This window comes from Tarenaya hassleriana, unplaced genomic scaffold (genome assembly GCF_000463585.1).
Source record: "Tarenaya hassleriana unplaced genomic scaffold, ASM46358v1 Cleome2, whole genome shotgun sequence".
Taxonomy (NCBI): Eukaryota; Viridiplantae; Streptophyta; class Magnoliopsida; order Brassicales; family Cleomaceae; genus Tarenaya; species Tarenaya hassleriana.
In genome coordinates this window covers 2,458,266-2,475,769 of record NW_010965372.1, presented here as the reverse complement: position 1 = coordinate 2,475,769, position 17,504 = coordinate 2,458,266, and the positions used below count along the sequence as shown (strand labels likewise).

General features: G+C 43.6%; 6 protein-coding genes across 12 annotated transcripts in view; 3 read left to right on the top strand and 3 right to left on the bottom strand.

Annotated features, from left to right (window-relative positions):
- The window catches only part of LOC104811828 (exocyst complex component SEC10), a 6,550-nt gene extending 2,289 nt beyond the window's left edge, over positions 1–4,261 (bottom strand). Inside the window, exons 1-18 of the mRNA XM_010538662.2 lie at positions 4,135–4,261; positions 3,576–3,668; positions 3,226–3,483; positions 3,069–3,143; positions 2,799–2,900; positions 2,670–2,720; positions 2,482–2,587; positions 2,221–2,340; positions 2,043–2,134; positions 1,629–1,797; positions 1,469–1,545; positions 1,276–1,374; positions 1,088–1,178; positions 904–989; positions 639–812; positions 396–449; positions 187–315; positions 1–92 (exon numbers count right to left, since the gene is read on the bottom strand). Coding sequence (XP_010536964.1) covers positions 1–92; positions 187–315; positions 396–449; positions 639–812; positions 904–989; positions 1,088–1,178; positions 1,276–1,374; positions 1,469–1,545; positions 1,629–1,797; positions 2,043–2,134; positions 2,221–2,340; positions 2,482–2,587; positions 2,670–2,720; positions 2,799–2,900; positions 3,069–3,143; positions 3,226–3,483; positions 3,576–3,668 — 1,868 coding nt within the window. The 5' untranslated portion in view covers positions 4,135–4,261. The remainder of the gene's footprint in view (positions 93–186; positions 316–395; positions 450–638; positions 813–903; positions 990–1,087; positions 1,179–1,275; positions 1,375–1,468; positions 1,546–1,628; positions 1,798–2,042; positions 2,135–2,220; positions 2,341–2,481; positions 2,588–2,669; positions 2,721–2,798; positions 2,901–3,068; positions 3,144–3,225; positions 3,484–3,575; positions 3,669–4,134) is intronic.
- A 483-nt stretch (positions 4,262–4,744) lies between these two features.
- On the top strand, positions 4,745–6,440 carry LOC104813267 (UDP-glucuronate 4-epimerase 1-like). Its single transcript, XM_010540836.2, has 2 exons — positions 4,745–5,279; positions 5,338–6,440. The coding sequence occupies exons 1-2, from the start codon at positions 5,045–5,047 to the stop codon at positions 6,438–6,440; spliced, it is 1,338 nt and encodes a 445-aa protein (XP_010539138.1). The 5' UTR covers positions 4,745–5,044.
- A 966-nt stretch (positions 6,441–7,406) lies between these two features.
- LOC104811826 (protein FLX-like 4) lies at positions 7,407–9,395 on the top strand. 6 transcript variants are annotated; one of them, XM_010538654.2, is made up of 4 exons: positions 7,407–7,754; positions 8,022–8,245; positions 8,442–8,959; positions 9,129–9,395. In XM_010538654.2, exons 2-4 carry the CDS (start codon positions 8,057–8,059, stop codon positions 9,289–9,291), a joined length of 870 nt encoding a protein of 289 aa, XP_010536956.1. In that variant the 5' UTR covers positions 7,407–7,754; positions 8,022–8,056; the 3' UTR covers positions 9,292–9,395. The 6 variants fall into 6 exon arrangements, with proteins under 6 accessions (XP_010536956.1, XP_010536957.1, XP_010536958.1 ...); XM_010538655.2 differs by having other exon boundaries at positions 7,409–7,754; positions 8,022–8,198; positions 8,437–8,959; XM_010538656.2 differs by having other exon boundaries at positions 7,409–7,754; positions 8,022–8,203.
- LOC104811827 (tetraspanin-15) lies at positions 9,364–10,601 on the bottom strand. The gene is made up of 3 exons (XM_019202337.1): positions 10,181–10,601; positions 9,850–10,147; positions 9,364–9,754 (listed from the first exon to the last, which is right to left on the bottom strand). The coding sequence occupies exons 1-3, from the start codon at positions 10,480–10,482 to the stop codon at positions 9,464–9,466; spliced, it is 891 nt and encodes a 296-aa protein (XP_019057882.1). The 5' UTR covers positions 10,483–10,601; the 3' UTR covers positions 9,364–9,463.
- Positions 10,602–10,878: 277 nt separating this feature from the next.
- Positions 10,879–13,444, top strand: LOC104811825 (tetraspanin-7). Of its 2 annotated transcripts, XM_010538653.2 has the most exons (3): positions 10,879–11,435; positions 11,671–12,066; positions 12,766–13,444. In XM_010538653.2, exons 1-3 carry the CDS (start codon positions 11,325–11,327, stop codon positions 13,057–13,059), a joined length of 801 nt encoding a protein of 266 aa, XP_010536955.1. In that variant the 5' UTR covers positions 10,879–11,324; the 3' UTR covers positions 13,060–13,444. The 2 variants fall into 2 exon arrangements, with proteins under 2 accessions (XP_010536955.1, XP_010536954.1); XM_010538652.2 differs by lacking the exon at positions 10,879–11,435 and having other exon boundaries at positions 11,461–12,066.
- Positions 13,374–15,036, bottom strand: LOC104813266 (WAT1-related protein At4g28040). The gene is given in 6 exon segments (XM_019202350.1): positions 13,374–13,439; positions 13,532–13,709; positions 13,776–13,903; positions 13,906–13,953; positions 14,089–14,152; positions 14,253–15,036. Coding segments are annotated over 6 exon segments (699 nt in total). The 5' UTR covers positions 14,468–15,036.
- Between the last annotated feature and the right edge of the window lie 2,468 nt (positions 15,037–17,504).

The window sequence follows — 17,504 nt, the reverse complement described above, 5'->3', positions numbered from 1 at the left end:
TGCTGAACTATAGCAACACTACTACCACAACGCTGCACAGCGACCATGAAAGATTTAAAGCTACTTTCTCCAGCAGCTGCAGCAGCTTCCGCCTGGAAAATGAACAAGCAATTATAAGTAAGTTAACCTCATCAACAGAATGACAAGCATTTAAAATCTTGTGAATGAGAATAGCAAAGAAATTACAGCAGAAGCAGCTGCAGCGGCCACCCTTCTGCTAACACTTGTGCCCAAAACAAATCTCTCCCTCAATGCTGCAGCTTCAGATAGGCCATCCCTTGCCCTTTCAAGTCCTTCAGATATGTATTTGCTAACCTGCAAAAGATCCATTATTTCATTAGCAATGCGAACATGAATGATCCGACATAAATGCTTGAATATTATAAATAACATACCTGGTCTAGCAGGCAAGTAAATACTGCCTTTACGTTGGCTGCAAGCATAGCTGGCTGCACAAGGACATAAAAGTATAAATACCAGATACACAATCCCCCAGAACAGAATTCTCTTCAGTATCATATTCCTAGCCGATGAAAAAAATTCAGATTTTTTTGGTCTATCCTACATCCTTTCTCAAAACTCTCAACGATTAAGGGTTCTATGATAAATGCTTCTCTCAAATTGCTCATTTCAGTAACCTGAGATGAAAACAACGTGCATCTGGAGATTGCTTCTTCATTCCAACGAACAAACTCTGTCACGACTGTAACAGAAATTTGCTGCTGAGAAGATGATATTGAAGCACCCTTAGAGCGTCCAATTGTCCCAGATGATTCAGAAACCTGCTGGCTCTCTGCACGTAATTCATCCATCTGCATAAAATCATTCATATCCAAGAACTTCAGTTCAAAGTACAAAAACAAAAGATAACCTCAATCAGCCAATGGAAAAATCAAGTTACACCTTTGCTTGATATAGTTGTTTCAGGGAGGCTTGCTCATGTTCAGCGTATTCATCCTTGTACGTGGAAAACAATGACTCTGTCAGCCCTGCAGAGACAGAGAAAGAAGATTTTGAACACCAAAGATAATATTTCCACGAGGCAACAAAATTCAATTATCCAGAAATTTAAGAGATGCATGATCACCTTCAACATCCAAGTCACCACATCCAACAGCTCGGAGGTCTTTAGCAAGTTCTTGCGTTCTCTCATAGGCAACAGCTAACATCCTAAGGTACTGAAGTGAAAAGTCACAAGTAAACTCGCTTTCCATTTTTACTTAATACCTACCCAGATACATGAGAAAGAATGGGAAAAAGGAGTTATCTACTCACTAATAACAGGCCACCATCTTGCACGGGGGGCGGATTCATAAGAGATGGCTTCACTAATATTTTGTCAAGAATGCCGGTAACTCGCTGTTCTAGAACTCTCTGCATATGACACAAGAAGAATTGGTTTGGTACTGCCTATTCTAATTTCTGGCTTGGATAAAGCCAATAGCTTCCACATTATCATGCCCATTACCTGAACTAAGATTGCCATAACTTCGTTTGGAGCAGGAAAAACAGCTGTAATGGTGGCGGCTTCTTTTCGTACAGTGTCTACATGACAGACAACAGGGGACATGAATCAAGATAGAAATATGTTCATGTCTTGCATCTAGATAAAAGGTAGTCTTTCAGACCTGTAATTTCTTTGTATAGAGAAGAAAGTCCACGAGCAATGTTGCTAGGACTAGGCTGAGAACCCTGGTCACCAAGCACCGATCTAGTGTCCGCATTCATGACTTCCACGTCAATAAACATAGGACGTGTTGCCACATAATGTTGCATGGCACTTGTGCCCCTGTTAAACTGAATATCAAGAACCGAAACTGAACATCAGGAAGAATGCATATCAGAGTAGGATTACATGTCCATGCACTATGCTGATTGCCATTTTCGAATAACCCAGAATCACTTCATAAGAAAAAGGGTTTCAATTCGGCATTATAAATTCTTTTCCTTGATCAGAAAGATAACATATGAATATGTCCAGTGAGTTAACAGAATCAAACTTCTGACCTAAATACATGTTGACCTCATGGAAGAAGTTTCACCTGTGACAATATCTTAGCACATTCTGACATGGTAGATAAATCTCTTCGCTGTGACGCAGCATCAAAACGAGATAAAAGTCTGTTCTCCAATTCTATAAAATCGGAGTGAAGTGTTAGACTCCAGAGTACTCCATGATAGAAGAAAGAAACAAAAGGCAGTATAAAAAAGCTACTATACCATTGCAGTAATCCTGAAGATTAGCAACTGCAACTTCCAAACCTCGGCCAGCTGTTGCATTTCCGACTGCGGTCCCTCCAACAATTCCTTGCCTTCCGATGTCTTCCTCAGCGAAAGATCCTAGCATAGACAGGGCAAGCACCAAAATAAAATAAATAAAACTCAAAGAAAAGTTTAATCGTCTCGGAATGTCATATCTTATCATACGTGAAGAAAAAGTTTAGTTGTCTTGAAAAAACAAAAGAAATATCATATCATTACTTAATTTCTGAGCGATAGAAGCAGCCTCTGCTACACGACTATCATCAGAAAACAAAGCGGAAAGCTCCATAAGATCCCCCGGGCTGCCATTGAATTCCATTAGGTACTGCATTTGGAAAATAAGAACTTCTTTAAAAATATAATCTAGCTTTCTAAGTTACCCAGTTACAACATGAAAACATTCACACCTTAATAAGCTCTATTGTCTGGCTAGCAGTTTCTCGCTGAGCATCTGCACTCTGACAAATGAAGCATGGGCAAGTTTAGATTTCGACGCTAGAACGTCAATACTAAGTTACAGACAGGACTAATTCTACCTGCAAATGATCTCCAATTTTTGCAGCAGTCTGTCCTACACTTGAAATACGAGCATCCAACCTCGCGAAGCTATCGAACAGGCCATCTACACCTTTCTCTATCTAAACAGGTGCCAATACAAAACAAGGTAAATGATGGGACCCATCAAAAATATTGATCAGGGCACCAATTCAAACTTTATGTTGCTCATCAGGCACTGATTCATAAGCATGTGGAGACATAAAATAACAAACCAAAAAGCAGAAATACAGAAGTAACTGTCTGTCAACCTCCGTAAGTGTCTTCCTGTGCTTAGCATCTTGTGCTGAAACCTCCTTCTTAAGATTGTTGAGCCTTCCATCAATCTGCCAACAAAGGTAACAAAACCTTGACATCAGAAGATGGAAAAAAATGTGAGACACAGTGAAAACAGTCTCAAACAGTCACCTGCTTCCGAAGATCCACTAACTCCTTGCAAGCACCCTTGAACAGAGACAAGAGACTATCTACTTCTGGGAATAAAGGAGCAGTCAACAACTGAGATAGCTTGGCTGCGTCAGATGGGGCACGTATATGCCCATTTACCAAACCATCAATGCCAATGATGTTGCCATGTCCATCTGCTGAATCTACCTCTTCTTCTAGGAAGGACGGTAATAGGTCATTCACCAGGTTTCCAAACAATGCATCAAATGAAAAATCACCCTGCATGGGAAATTTTGAAGCATTACAGATTCGAAAAAATGAGTTTAAAACAATAACCTCTAGCGGAGGAAAAACTGAAGTTAAATCCTTACCTTAAAGTCTTGGACATCAAGAATAAGAGGGAGGGAACTCGCAGAGGATGATTTGGGCCCCCTTTCCCTTGTTCCTTCTTTAGATTCCTTCATCTAATAATCAAGGCAAATCCGTAGGTAATCAAAGAGAAATTATACTTGCACGGCCATATGAAGTTAAATAGATCAGCTAAACAATCAACAAAGACGTCTGAAAGAGCATTCATGATCGATGAACCCTTGCAAGATATACCGTACATTAAGATGCCAAGCATGAAGAAACTAGCTCAAAATATAGATCCCAGAAAGGAGGCAGACTAAAATAGGATTTCTACGCGTCATCGAGTCCAAAGATCGTGGACTTTTAGAAACCTAGACTGCTACAAAGGAGAAGTCAAATTCTCAAGGCTGTTGATCCAACAAGATCAAATCAACCAGCAATCAATAACCTAAACCACCATCGAAGCCCTCCCATGGATCTTTCCATTCTCAAGGAGATAATCCCTAGGATTTTCAGCAGAAGGAAAATTACAAAAACTGAAGAGCTAAATGTCGGACGGATCCAGAAATTCGAACTCACCGGAAGAGGCCGGAGAGCCGGTTAAGGAATGTATGAAATTAGAAGAACACCAAAGGGGGGGGGAAATCTCCGCCTAGATCGGTACCGTAACAGATCCAGATGAGAAGTGTTGTTTGTGAAGGGGCAAAAGAAGGAAGTCGAAGTTAAAAAGATGGGCTATGGATACAGGATCCAATTGGAGGGCCCATTTGATTTGAAGGTCAGCTTGGCCCATTTTTCTCTCGTAAAGAAGCTGGAGAAAATCATTAATGCGAATATTTTTCGAAGGCGGGATGGACAGAGATTGGTAGCCGTCAGACACAGATGAGAGATCGAGACCAAGAGAATAGAGGAGGAAGTCGACGGACCCACGACCAATCTGGCAGAGAAACGATCTGAGTTCTGAGTGAGAAAGGAGAGACCGCTTACTTTTGGTCACAACAATATCTGTCATTAAATCAATGAATGATTGGATGCTAATCATAGCGCATAAACTTTGCTTAAAAACACGTTAGAAACCCTTTTTTTATTTTTTTTGCGTTATTGATTGCCCTCATTAAACAATATGAACCCCCTATTATTAATGGGTGCTTTAAAATTCAATGTATTTAAAACTGGTCATCGTCTTACAAAATACTCAAAAGTCGGGTTATATTATTTCTGATCATTACAACGAAAATACAGTGTAATTTGTCTTCCCAAGAGCATGTTTTGTTAAATCCTCCAAAATCCAATCTGGCCGTCCATTAACGCGTTCACGCGTGGCCTTCGTGGAAGGTCACCTCTGTATATATACATTGTCTCTCTCTCCATCTTTTGGCAGGTGCAGGAACATCACAGATCCTCTCCTTGGTTTTCTCTGCACCTCTTCCCTTTCTCGCCTTTTTCCCTGGATATTTGAATCTCTCTCTATTCAGAATCCACTGGAGATATGCCGTCTTTGGAGGAAGAGCTGTTCCCCTCGACCCCGGGAAAATTCAAAATCGACAGAAATCACGCCATGAATCGCCAGTTCTACCGCTGCTTCGCCTCCACAAGCACCATGTTCTTATGGGCTCTCTTCCTCATTGCCTTGACGGCTTCATATCTGAGCTTCCAGAGCTTCGTCGATTCCGGAAGCCGCTACTTCTCCGCCTCCTGGGGCGGCATTCAATGGGAGAAGCAGGGCCGGAGCTCCGCGCAGATCCACCGCTCCGGTGGAATGTCTGTTCTCGTCCATCCAAGGGGAGAAGCCGGTCCGGAGCTCCGCGCAGATCCACCGCTCCGGTGGAATGTCTGTTCTCGTCACCGGCGCTGCCGGATTCGTCGGAAGCCACGTGTCCCTTGCCTTGAGGAAGCGCGGCGATGGTGTCGTCGGACTGGACAACTTCAACAGCTACTACGATCCGTCCCTGAAGAAGGCGCGGAAAGCTCTGCTCAGCGACCATGGGATCTTCGTCGTGGAGGGAGACGTGAACGACGCGAAGCTACTCGCTAAACTCTTCGACGTGGTGGCGTTCACGCACGTGATGCACCTGGCGGCGCAGGCTGGCGTACGGTACGCGATGGAGAATCCGCATTCGTACGTGCACAGCAACATCGCCGGACTCGTGACGCTCCTCGAGATCTGCAAATCAGCGAATCCTCAGCCGGCGATCGTGTGGGCGTCGTCGAGCTCCGTCTACGGCCTCAACGACAAGAGCCCGTTCTCTGAGGCCGATCGCACGGACCAGCCGGCGAGCCTGTACGCCGCGACGAAGAAAGCCGGCGAGGAAATCACCCACACATACAACCATATATACGGCCTCGCCATTACCGGATTGCGATTCTTCACGGTGTACGGACCCTGGGGGCGACCCGATATGGCGTACTTCTCCTTCACCCGAAACATCCTCCAGGGGAAACCGATAACCATATACCGGGGAAAGAACAGAGTGGATTTGGCCCGCGACTTCACATACATCGACGACATAGTCAAAGGGTGTCTGGGCTCGCTGGACACGTCGGGTAAGAGCACCGGGTCGAGCGGGAAAAAGCGGGGACCCGCACCGTACCGGATCTTCAATCTGGGGAACACATCTCCGGTGACGGTGCCGAATCTGGTGGATATACTGGAGAGGCATCTAAAGGTGAAGGCAAAGAGGAATGTGGTGGACATGCCCGGAAACGGAGACGTGCCCTTCACGCATGCCAACACAAGCGCGGCTCGAATGGCGTTCGGGTACAAGCCCACCACGGATCTTCAGACGGGGTTGAAGAAGTTCGTGAGGTGGTATCTGTCCTATTACGGCTACAATCACGGCAAAGCCTCTAAGTCACAAGTAAACTCGCTTTCCATTTTTACTTAATACCTACCCAGATACATGAGAAAGAATGGGAAAAAGGAGTTATCTACTCACTAATAACAGGCCACGAATCCCATTGGAGGAAAGAAAAAGCTATGAGAACAAAGTAAAGCTTAGCTATACTCAATGGATAATGCAAAGCATTTAGAAAACACATTGTGAAACACATTGATCATGGTGAAATATTTTGAAAAATCTGAATATGTTTCATCAGCGGTGGTTGTTTCGGTTCGGTTTTTCGGAATCGAACCGAAAATTTCGATATTTTTTTTAAACTGTACCGTTTAAAATTTCTCAAAGATATGATTTTTATAGAACCGAATTTTTTAGAACCGAATCGAACTGAACTTTATAAAATTCCCGAAAAATTAGAATTTTCTTAAGAAAATCTAATTTTTTGTAGTAAAAACCGAAACCGAACCGAATCGAATAATATACGGTACTGATTTAGTATAATTTTAGAATACCGAATAAATCGTTCCCGAATCGAACCGCTAAAATTCTGATCCGAAAACCGAAACGCTTACCCCTATGTTTCATTAATTGCAATGTTGCTACTGGAGTCATTATAATGTCACTAATTATATAATCAAAGGAAGTATAGAATATATTTTGTTAAAATTAAAAATACCGGGGAATAATGTTTATTTAGGTCCGTTTATAAAGGCAAGAAAGGGCAGATGGGGAAATGGACAAGAGGCTTTAAAAAGGTCACTCCGAGGACCCACTCGCCAGCTGTATTTCTATTTTCTATTTTATAATGATATCTCCGTGACAGTTATATTACGTGCCGACACTGTTACAACTCCGACCGAGCAAGCAAGTAGCATGGTGGGCTCTCTTATGGGCCCACACCCCTTCTCTCGCTCTTTTTTTTTTTTAATAAAAATTAGCAACAGATCGTGGGGCGTGAGGAGTTGAACAACGTGTGGGCCGATATGATTTGGGTTAAATGAATGCTTATTTCCCAGTCCCCAATCGCGTGTTTTGGCAAGCCTGCGAAGCCCAAACTCCATCCCCCAACCGCTTGGTCTCCCCCCGAGTTGGGGTTTTCGGTCTGTTCCCATATGCGATTTCTCTCCCGACCCAATTGTTTGTTTTGTTTCTGGTCGCTTGGGAATGTGTGTTTGATTTACTGTCAAAATTTTGTATTGAGAGCGGAAAATCTATGCTAAGCGACACCCAACGGCCTCAGTTGATCCGTTTATGCTCTTTGTCCGGAGATCCCCTGTTCTCGACGGCTTCTGTGCAAGATTTTTGTAGTTTATAATCCTTGACCGTAAGGACAAGCCAAGTTCTCTGCTGTTCTGGCTTTGGGTAATCTCTCTCTCTCTGTGTAATTTTGTCGAAACTCAAAAGCCTTTGGTAAAAATCCGTTTTTCTGTTGGATTTCACCTGCAAAGTGAAAATGGGAGCTATCACATTCGTATCTGTAGCGATCGATTTGGTTTTTTTCTTAGGCTTTATTTAAGTAGATGCTGCGGCAATGGCTTTGACTGACTGCTTCGCCTGTAAACTCGGTTTTCTGGTTGAGAAAGCTGCCTTTCCCTTTTCAGCTAAAACGAAAAATCTGTACAATTGCAGAATTGGGATTTGTTTTGGTCCTGAACTTGCAAATTATGCTGTTGCAAAGGAGACAGGATATATACGAGGAGAAACTGTCGATTGTCGACAAAGGGTTTGCGGGTCAAGTAACAAAGTGTCTAGGAATGGCTCTAACTGCCGAGGGAGAAAGAGATATGAGAAGGAAACAGCTTAGTTGTTATGTGATGGATACTTCACTTCCCTTGCTTACCTTTAAATTTCAAGTCTGAATCTGATATGATCGGTTAAATTGATCTGTTTTGTTCTGTGTGTAGTTTTTTTTTGCTCAGATATCTTTCTATGGTTGATTTACCCTGTGAAATCCAGTTTGCAGTGTTTTTTCTCAGTCTTCTTGTTTAATTTCCCCTTTCCAGTATTGATTGGGTTGGTTCTTATCACATGTTCTTCCCTCCAGTGCAGATGTCGTCCTCGAGAGACAGGTTGCCAGCAAAGCACCATGGCAGGTCGGTCCAAGGCACCTCCACTGGTGTAATGAGGCAGCAGCGGGCTTCGCACCCTGAGTTACTAGAAAACAAGATTGCGTCTCAAGCCGCTGAGATAGACCAACTCTCTGTTGACAATCGGAAGCTAGCAGCCAGCCACGTCGTTCTGAGGGATGACCTGATCACAGCAGAACATGAAGTACAGGGACTTAGAGCCCACATCAGAGGCATCGAGACAGAAAGTGATATTCAGGTCAGAGTAACATTGGAGAAAATATCAAAAATGGAGGCTGTTGTCAAGAATGGTGAGAATATAAGGAGGGAGCTTCAGCTGGCTCACTTGGAAGCACAGAGGCTGTTGAGAGAGCGTGAAGAACTCGTGTCACGTGTTCATTCTGCTTCTGAGGAGCTGAAGAAGCGACGTAGTGATGCATCATGTCTGAAGGAGTTGGGTGATGAGCTCGAAAGCCTCAAGGACGAGCACCTGAGATTACGGTAATTTCTCTCGCCTTTAACCTTTGGTTTTCTTTAGCAGACTGACTGGGTTTCGGACTAGATTAATTGGAAATCGATTAACAACCGGCATTCTTGCTTGGAATGAAGTTGCAAAGGCCAATGAGTGGTACACTACAACTAGTGGAGTAATAATGTAGTGGTGAAACAGGGAAAGGTTTGAGAAGGGGAAGGGGGTGAACGTGGAGCAAGTGAGTGAGCTGAGAGCGATGGAGGATGACATCATCCGTGCCGTCAAGGAAATCGAATCACTGCGTTCCGACATCCTTAACAACAGAGCCCCCATCGGCAATGGCGATTATTCATTTGTTTAATAGGATTTCCTTTGCTAGTTGTGTTTTTCATCATAGTTATTCGTGTCCAAAGGAAAGAACCGAGTGGTCAAATATAAGAAGAGTAGATGTTTATTGAATGTGCAGGGGAATTTTATGTAGCATTCATGACAAATAGAAAGAAAAGGAACGCAGTAAAAAAAAAAAAAATCTTCTAGGTCTTGAGACGCTCCCAGAAAGTGGCCAAGAAAAGCAAGAGATGGGAGAGGAGGAGGAGGAGGGACATGACGATGCAGAAGACGCCGAGCTTCCACCATTTCCGACGAAGAGCTCTGATGAAACCCAACTTGCAGGACCTGCAGTCGTAGCACAGAACGCTCCACTCCTTCCTCCACATCTCGCAGTCTTCGTTTTCTATGTCGTATTCCATCTCCTCTTTCCTTCTCCATGACGTTGCGTTCACCTCCTCCATCTCACACGTCTTCGGTGGAATGCAGCACCCGCTCTCCATCCCCCACATTCATTAAAAACAATGTCAGAATGCGATCCTTCATCCACCATTCCATATACATACATATATATACATATATACATATATACCTGAACGGATGACATTTTACTGTTGCTGATCAGATCATAAGAATCTTTCCTCAAGGATCTGTAAACGAGTTCGTTACAGGTGCCCTTATCGTATATACAGGACTTGATATTGTTCCAATTGGAATCGTCCATCACCTTCATCTTGAACCAGGAGGCAGTCGCCGGAAACCGTTGGCTCTGCATCTCGTTGACGCCGGAGTAAGCAAGGCCGAGGAAGAGCATCAGCAACAGCGTCACCACTATCACCACCACCACCGGCATTGGGAACCTCTGCCGTTGATAGAGAGCCGCGTTGCTGGTCGACAGTTGTTGATAGAGAGCCGCGTTGCTGATGGCGAACACGGCCAGGAGGCCGACGCTGGCCAGAGTCTGGACACGTGGCAGCCCCAGGAGGTCCTCGCAGTCGTAGCTTCTCATGAAGAGGAGCCAGACGGCGCATCCCAGCAGAGCCAGGGACAGGAAGAAGGAGAATATCGACAGCACCCCAGGCGCTATCACGTGCGCCGCCGCCATCATCCCTCCCGGCGGATTGCTCTGCGACTCCATTTTATCTGCGGTCTTGGCCTCGGTTTCTGTCGCCGTCGGTGTGGCCGGTTCTGCTGTTACAAGTGCTTGCGGGGCATTTTCTGCCATCAGGATTCAGAGGAAAGCTTCTCTTTCGGTGTTTCGAGTTTTGAAGGGATGTGTTATATACACAGATGCATGCATGAGCATGTGTGGTGTCAGTATCAAGTACGGAGTCAATGGGGTTGGAGAGATTAAAGGGTAGATCTCTCCTATCATCACGTTTGAAAGAATCTTGGGATCAACTCCTGATTTTTTTCCAAAAAAATGGGCTTACTGATCGACCTCCCCATGGGCCGGTTCGTCGGCCTGCGAGCCATATTTTTATTATTTTTAAAAACAGGACCAACTGCAGATAAAAGTTTTTGTTGGATTGGGATTGTGTTTATATATTTTACTTTTGATTGTTCATTATGGGATGATGCATGATTGACTTGGAGAAATCAGATTGGTTTGTAGTGAGGCGAGACAACGGGTAAAGATATCCCGTAAGACTTTGGACGGAGAGATCTGTGCCGTCTGGATCCTAAAATACCCAGCGGTGAGATAGAGTGCGTGCGCGTATGAGTGAATCCTTCTCCTCGTTCGATGAGGAGAAGTGTATGCTTTCTCCTTTTTGTCCATTCGATAGGCTAAGGCCAATGGGTGTCTAGTTTCTTTGTTTATTCCTTTGATGCACACATGTCGTGTTTGTTTGGTTGATGATCCTGAGATGAAGTGTTTCGTTTCGATAGGAAACCTTGGTATTCTGAATTGGAGTGGGAAGCCATCTATCCTGATATATATATATTAAAAAAAAAAGCCATCTATTTTTAAGAGATCATCATCAATACATTATCAACGGTGCATCGGTTACAACTAACGGAGTTATAAATGCGGAATCGTCTTCGAATCCGGATCGATCGAGCACAATGTTCAACATTAGCAACAATCTTCTCGGAATCCTCAACTTCTTCACCTTCCTCCTCTCCATCCCCATCCTCTCCGTTGGGATCTGGCTCGGCAAGAATGCCGCCACCGAGGGCGAGCGCTTCCTCGCATCTATTTTTAAGAGATCATCATCAATACATTATCAACGGTGCATCGGTTACAACTAACGGAGTTATAAATGCGGAATCGTCTTCGAATCCGGATCGATCGAGCACAATGTTCAACATTAGCAACAATCTTCTCGGAATCCTCAACTTCTTCACCTTCCTCCTCTCCATCCCCATCCTCTCCGTTGGGATCTGGCTCGGCAAGAATGCCGCCACCGAGTGCGAGGGCTTCCTCGACAAGCCCATCCTCCTCCTCGGTCTCTTCCTCATGGCCGTCTCCATCGCCGGCCTCTTCGGCGCCTGCTGCCGCGTCTCCTGCCTCCTCTGGCTCTACCTCCTCGCCATGTTCGTCCTCATTCTCATCGGCTTCTGCTTCACCATCTTCGCCTTCGCCGTCACCAACCGCGGCGCCGGCCAGGTTTTGTCCGACAGAGGCTACAGGGAATACAGGCTCGGCGATTACTCCGGCTGGCTCCGGAAGCGCGTTACCGATCCCAATAACTGGAACCGAATCCGGAGCTGCTTGATTTACTCCAATGTCTGCTCGGTTTTCCACGGCCGCTACGCCGGCGACTCCATGGATGAGTTCTACAAGGCCAACCTCAACGCTCTTCAGGTAACATTTGAGATTTGAATTCTGAATTCCGATTTTCCGCTGCTCATCTGATTTTGAATCATCCGTAGCCAATCACTTTTAAGAGAGTCCCTCAGCTTTTTGACAATGATACCGATTCACTCTGCTTTTCCCAGAATCTTTTTGTCTTTGACCTTTTAGAAAGGACACATAGGCTTACTTGTACTTTTAGTTAAAAAAAATGCAGGCAGAAGCAGGCAAAGCCTTTTAGGATGAATTTGAGATCATTGGGAATCTTGCTTTTAGATATGAATAACGGGAGAATAACAACGGTGTTGCCATATTAGAGCTAGGCTACGTTTGTCCATTTATCCCCTAAAGGCTAAATCTCGTGGTGTAAACGTGAACATTAGACACAAGGTCTTGGTTTTGAGGTGAATTGTTTGGAATGAGCATATCGTTAGTCATCCGTTATATATGGATAACTTTGGTGGATATACGATATTATGTGACGAAAACATCTTTGTAGGTGTTGCCCTTTCCCACTGCAACTGTTATTATAGTTGATTTTTTTGTAGTAGTTTTCCTCTCCTCTGGTTGAGTTTTGAACAACTTTGGATGCCTGCCTAATTTTTTCTTTTTTTGTGTCATCCATATAAGCATCCTGCATGCCAGCATTCGCTTGTGTGTTTTTGTCATCTTTAACCTCACAAAACTTTGTCTGTTTTCGGTATTGTGCAGTCTGGATGCTGTAAGCCATCCAACGACTGCGCCTTCAGCTATGTGAGCCCGACCAATTGGACCAAGACACCTGGTCCCTACACCAATGAGGACTGTGACCTGTGGGACAACAAAGCAGACGCGCTGTGCTATGACTGCCAAGCCTGCAAGGCCGGTCTGCTCGACAACATCAAGAACTCCTGGAAAAAAGTCGCACAGGTCAACATCGTCTTCCTCATCTTCCTCATCGTTGTCTACTCTATCGGTTGCTGTGCCTTCAGGAACAACCGAAGAAGCAGTTGGAGGCGTTATTAGAGAGAAATTATAAGAGTTCGGCTCCAGATTTTGAGAGCAAGAAGACCCACAGATCGCAGAAGTAAACATCAACCGCATTAGCTGTGAGGGTTGTTGTTCGGCTTGTCTTCATCTCCATCCTTCAGGCTGCAGGCACTGTCTGTGTATTCTCTTCCCCTGTGTGCATTAGAGACCTGATGCTTCTTCTTTTTGTTGCCAATCTTTTGAATTGTAGAGCAGTTTGAATATGTCTTGGAAAAAGGAAGAGGAAGGTGTGACAAAACAGTCGTTTTTTCTTTGCCATTTCCATTCTCGATCTCTGTAACGAACTGGATCTAGTGTTTTTGTGTGAGAAACACACACCATGCTTGCACAAAGAAGGATATCGCCACTGTTATCCCCTGTTTCCACATATTGATATATATATATCATTCTTCAGTCGTGTAATAATACATGTTGTGTTGGATAAGACCATATGTATGTATTGACTTACAGAGTATAGACAGCTAGAGAGCTTCAAGAAGGAATCAAGCTTCCAAGATCCTAAATCCCTTCTCCCAAATATCACTGCCACTGTCGCTGATGATACCGTCGCCAGTAAACACATCCACGAGGACGTGTACAAGTGATCTGGACAGTTCTCTGATATCGGAGCCTGCCAACGAATCTTACTAGTTAGGACCAAAAATATATCATCCTCATGCTATAGCTATTGCTATTGAGAATGAAGAAAGAACCTGAAGGATGAACCAAAATTACAAGTGCTTAAAAGGAGAAACCAGGTGTCATCATCATCACCCTTGGTGGAGTTGAGCAGTTGAGAGCCCTTTAGGAGCGTCATTGCCATGGCTCCTCCTGCACATATATCCCCGTCCCTATTATCTTCGCTACCCCTCTCAAGCTCCTCACGTTCACCTTCTCCATTCTTTTTTTTAAAAAAGAGAGATAATTAAGTCTGTGCTATATCTATGTAAATAACAAAGTAGAGTTGATGGTGGTGATGATAACGGTCACCCCGGGAATGAGGTTGGTCACATCCCTTCAAAATACGCATTCTGATTCACCGTCATCCTGTTTTTTCTTCACATTCTTGTTTATATCTCGATTCAGCTCGCTAAAACCATGCATGTAAAACATGAACAGCTCTTTCGTAATCACCCTATAACCGAGGTAAGTGCGATCCACCAGAAGCCTCTAATTCCGGTAGAGGGTTTTAGGAAGAGAAGAATGTGTAATAACGAATGCAAGGGGAAGAACAAATACAGAGGTGTATATATATACACGCATACCAGAGGGAGAGGAAAGAGAAGGGAGAGATGAAGAGAGTGGCGATGGCTTGACGGGAGACAACGAAAACCACGGGACTGAGTCCTCTCACCAAAGCCACTCTCGTCAACAGCGCATTCCCTCCGTACGTTATCGGTAACATCACCTCTCCATCTCCTGTTTCCTCAATTCCTTCCTACACACACTCTTGTATACAATTACATATACTTCACCTTCTACGTGTACACACGCACACGTGATAAGGATTAATACGGTAGAGGAGACCTAAGATGTCACATTAGGCCGCAGTCCATAACTAAAGATTTTTAAGAACAAGGAAATATTGTTTTCCCTAGAGCGCGTTACATAACATATATAACCCATGATGAGAATGTGAACACGAATCAGTTATTGATATTTTTTATGAATGATATTATGGAAGATTGACACTCGTCAAATACGGCAACCGTATATGCATTTGTTCCTAGATAGGCTAGACAGATCATGTTTCTATTTTCATAATTTAGGTTAAACGTTCTGTTTTTGTATAAAATCTGTAAAAACATATCAAATAAACGCAAGCAGTTTTCTGGAATTCTCTTGCTCTGTTCGAACTTTCTCAAATGATTTTGAAGAATTGTTTTTCCTTGTTCCAGAAATTTAGCATACGATAATACTCTTGTGACATTTTCTGGGTATTCCTTTTACATTTAGACAGAAAAAGAAATCCCAAGTCAGGTATGTGGTTGGTGACGTTTCATTCAAATCTAAACCAAAATGATGTTGCCTTTGTTTTTTAAGTTGGGATGTGATACGTGTGTACCGAGTCTAGAATTTATACCCGATTCACAACTCACCGCAAGGATACGGATCGTCGTAACACGGGGTCGAACACGAGGACCGGTTGCTAACTCCAAATCTAAATCGAAAAGAGATCAAAGCAAGCAAGCAAGTAATGATGGAAGTGTGTGGAATCTATATGAAACGAAATAAGAAAGCAAGTGAAACGAGTAACCTATCAAACAAGGATGACTACGGGTGTCGGGATCGTATTCGCGTGTATGGGTATTTACTAAGCATGCATGAATAACGATTATGACTTGTATTCGGGAATCATCAAGCAACAAAGATAGAGAATTCACCTCTCGGTCTACTAACTCCCTACCTACAGAGTAACTCGTCAATCTCTCGATCTATTCAAGTTAACCCTAGATGCATGAAGAACGCTATCATCAACCCTAAATCGATTAAACCATATCTCTATGTGAATAATACGATCTATCCTATTGATTTTGATCCGAAACAAACCCATATCTCTATGTGGTTCAGAATCCAAGATAATTGATCAAGGGGTTAGCAAACATCAATCCAATAAAAGTGCAAATCAATAGAACCGAATCAAATCAAAACCGAAATCCAAGTTAGGGTTCAAACATACCCAAAACACAAACGAATCCCTAACCCATAGTCATGGATCTACTCAAGGTTCATGGAAAATAATAGAAAGAACAGAGAAAAAGAGATAAAAGAAGGGATAGAAAAGCTCATGTCGATGTCTAATCTTCACGATCGAATCCTCCTTCTTCTTCCCGAAATCCCGTGAACTTCTATTCTTCTCTCACCAAAAGCTCTCCAAAAATCTATATCTAAGTGTTCTCTGAGGTTCTTCCCTTCTAGGACGTGGTTAGGGCTCTTTTTATAACCCTAGGGTGGCTGCCAAGAGTTCTAGTCCCATTCCAATGCTGAAAATCGCGAATTAGGGTTTCTGATTGGATCCGGACCGATTCCAGGTGGATCCGGACCGGATCCAGATTCATGGGGTCCTTGATCCGGACCGGATCCAGTCGGATCCGGCCCTGCGTTGGCAGTTTTCTGGTCTTCACGAATTCCTCTCGGACACGCCATTCCACTGTGGCGTTCCAGGTGGAGTCAACTGTGAGACAATCCCACAATCTGCCAGATAGTCAGTGAACTCTTGGCTCATATACTCGCCATCTACTATGATCTTCCTACCAAAGACTACTCTACCTAGCCATGGGATTTTTATTTCCACCTAGAACCCATTAGAATCTCTACAACACACCAAGCCTATTTCTGAACCTATCCTTGTCTCAACTTAGCCTATTCGATCTTAGTTCTACTCTGTACCTGGATTTTTACCTTTTTGTAGAATTTCTTTAATGAACGCTAGCACCTCGGGTTTCTAGGACGTTGAAGTTGAAGGACATCGTTTTCTCTCTTTCTTTTCTTTTTTTTCTTTTTTTTTTTATATATTTTTTTCTTTTGATGCGATGTCCAACCCACAACTTAGACCCGAACCATCAATCGATGCACTCATGTCCTCGAACGATTTTCGTTGACGAGATTCCGACAGCGGAGTGTCGAGATGCTTTATTTTCCCAAGGCAATTGTTGAACTAGATTTCATCGACCTGCAAGACTCGGAAAAGGTTCTACAAGAAACATATAGCCTGGATATGGTCGTATCAACTCCGTAGGTTCCAAACAACAACCTCATCCCACAAACTATATATAGAAAGTCTGGAGAACTATCAATTCAACACGGTTCAACCACGCTCTACAAAGTCACTCGATCATCAAGATAGTCCTACTCTATCATCCCAAAAATCTTCCAAATGATGTTCAAAACGGGTTTTCGAGGTATGCACGTGAACCTATATGAACCTATATCTATATGTCATATGCAATCATGCAAACCTAACAAAAATCGTCTATATGGAAAAAAAGAAAACATGTGAATGCAATTAATGCAAAGTGATATGCAAAAGTGGAAATTTTCCTAAATCTATATGCCATGATAAGATGCACCTAAACTAAATGCAATCCTAAATAGATAGGCCTGAATGGATGAAGGATCTATCCACCCCCCCAGACTTGAACCATACACCGTCCACGGTGTAGACTCTCGCCCGGAAGAATGAAATCGACAATAACGAAGGCTTAGCTCTGCGAAATTCGTTCACTCGCAATGAAGTTAACTCACGTCAAACGCAGAAGCTCTCACACACTCTATGAATTGGAACCTATCCACCGTTGTCTCTCGGAAGCCGATGCTCATCTCTCGTGTACCGGTGTAAACGCTCATAGAACAACAAACGTTACCCGAACAAAAGCATAATAGCAATGCACTCCGAAAGATCCAAAATACAATCATGGTCTCTACTACCTACGCTACGAAGA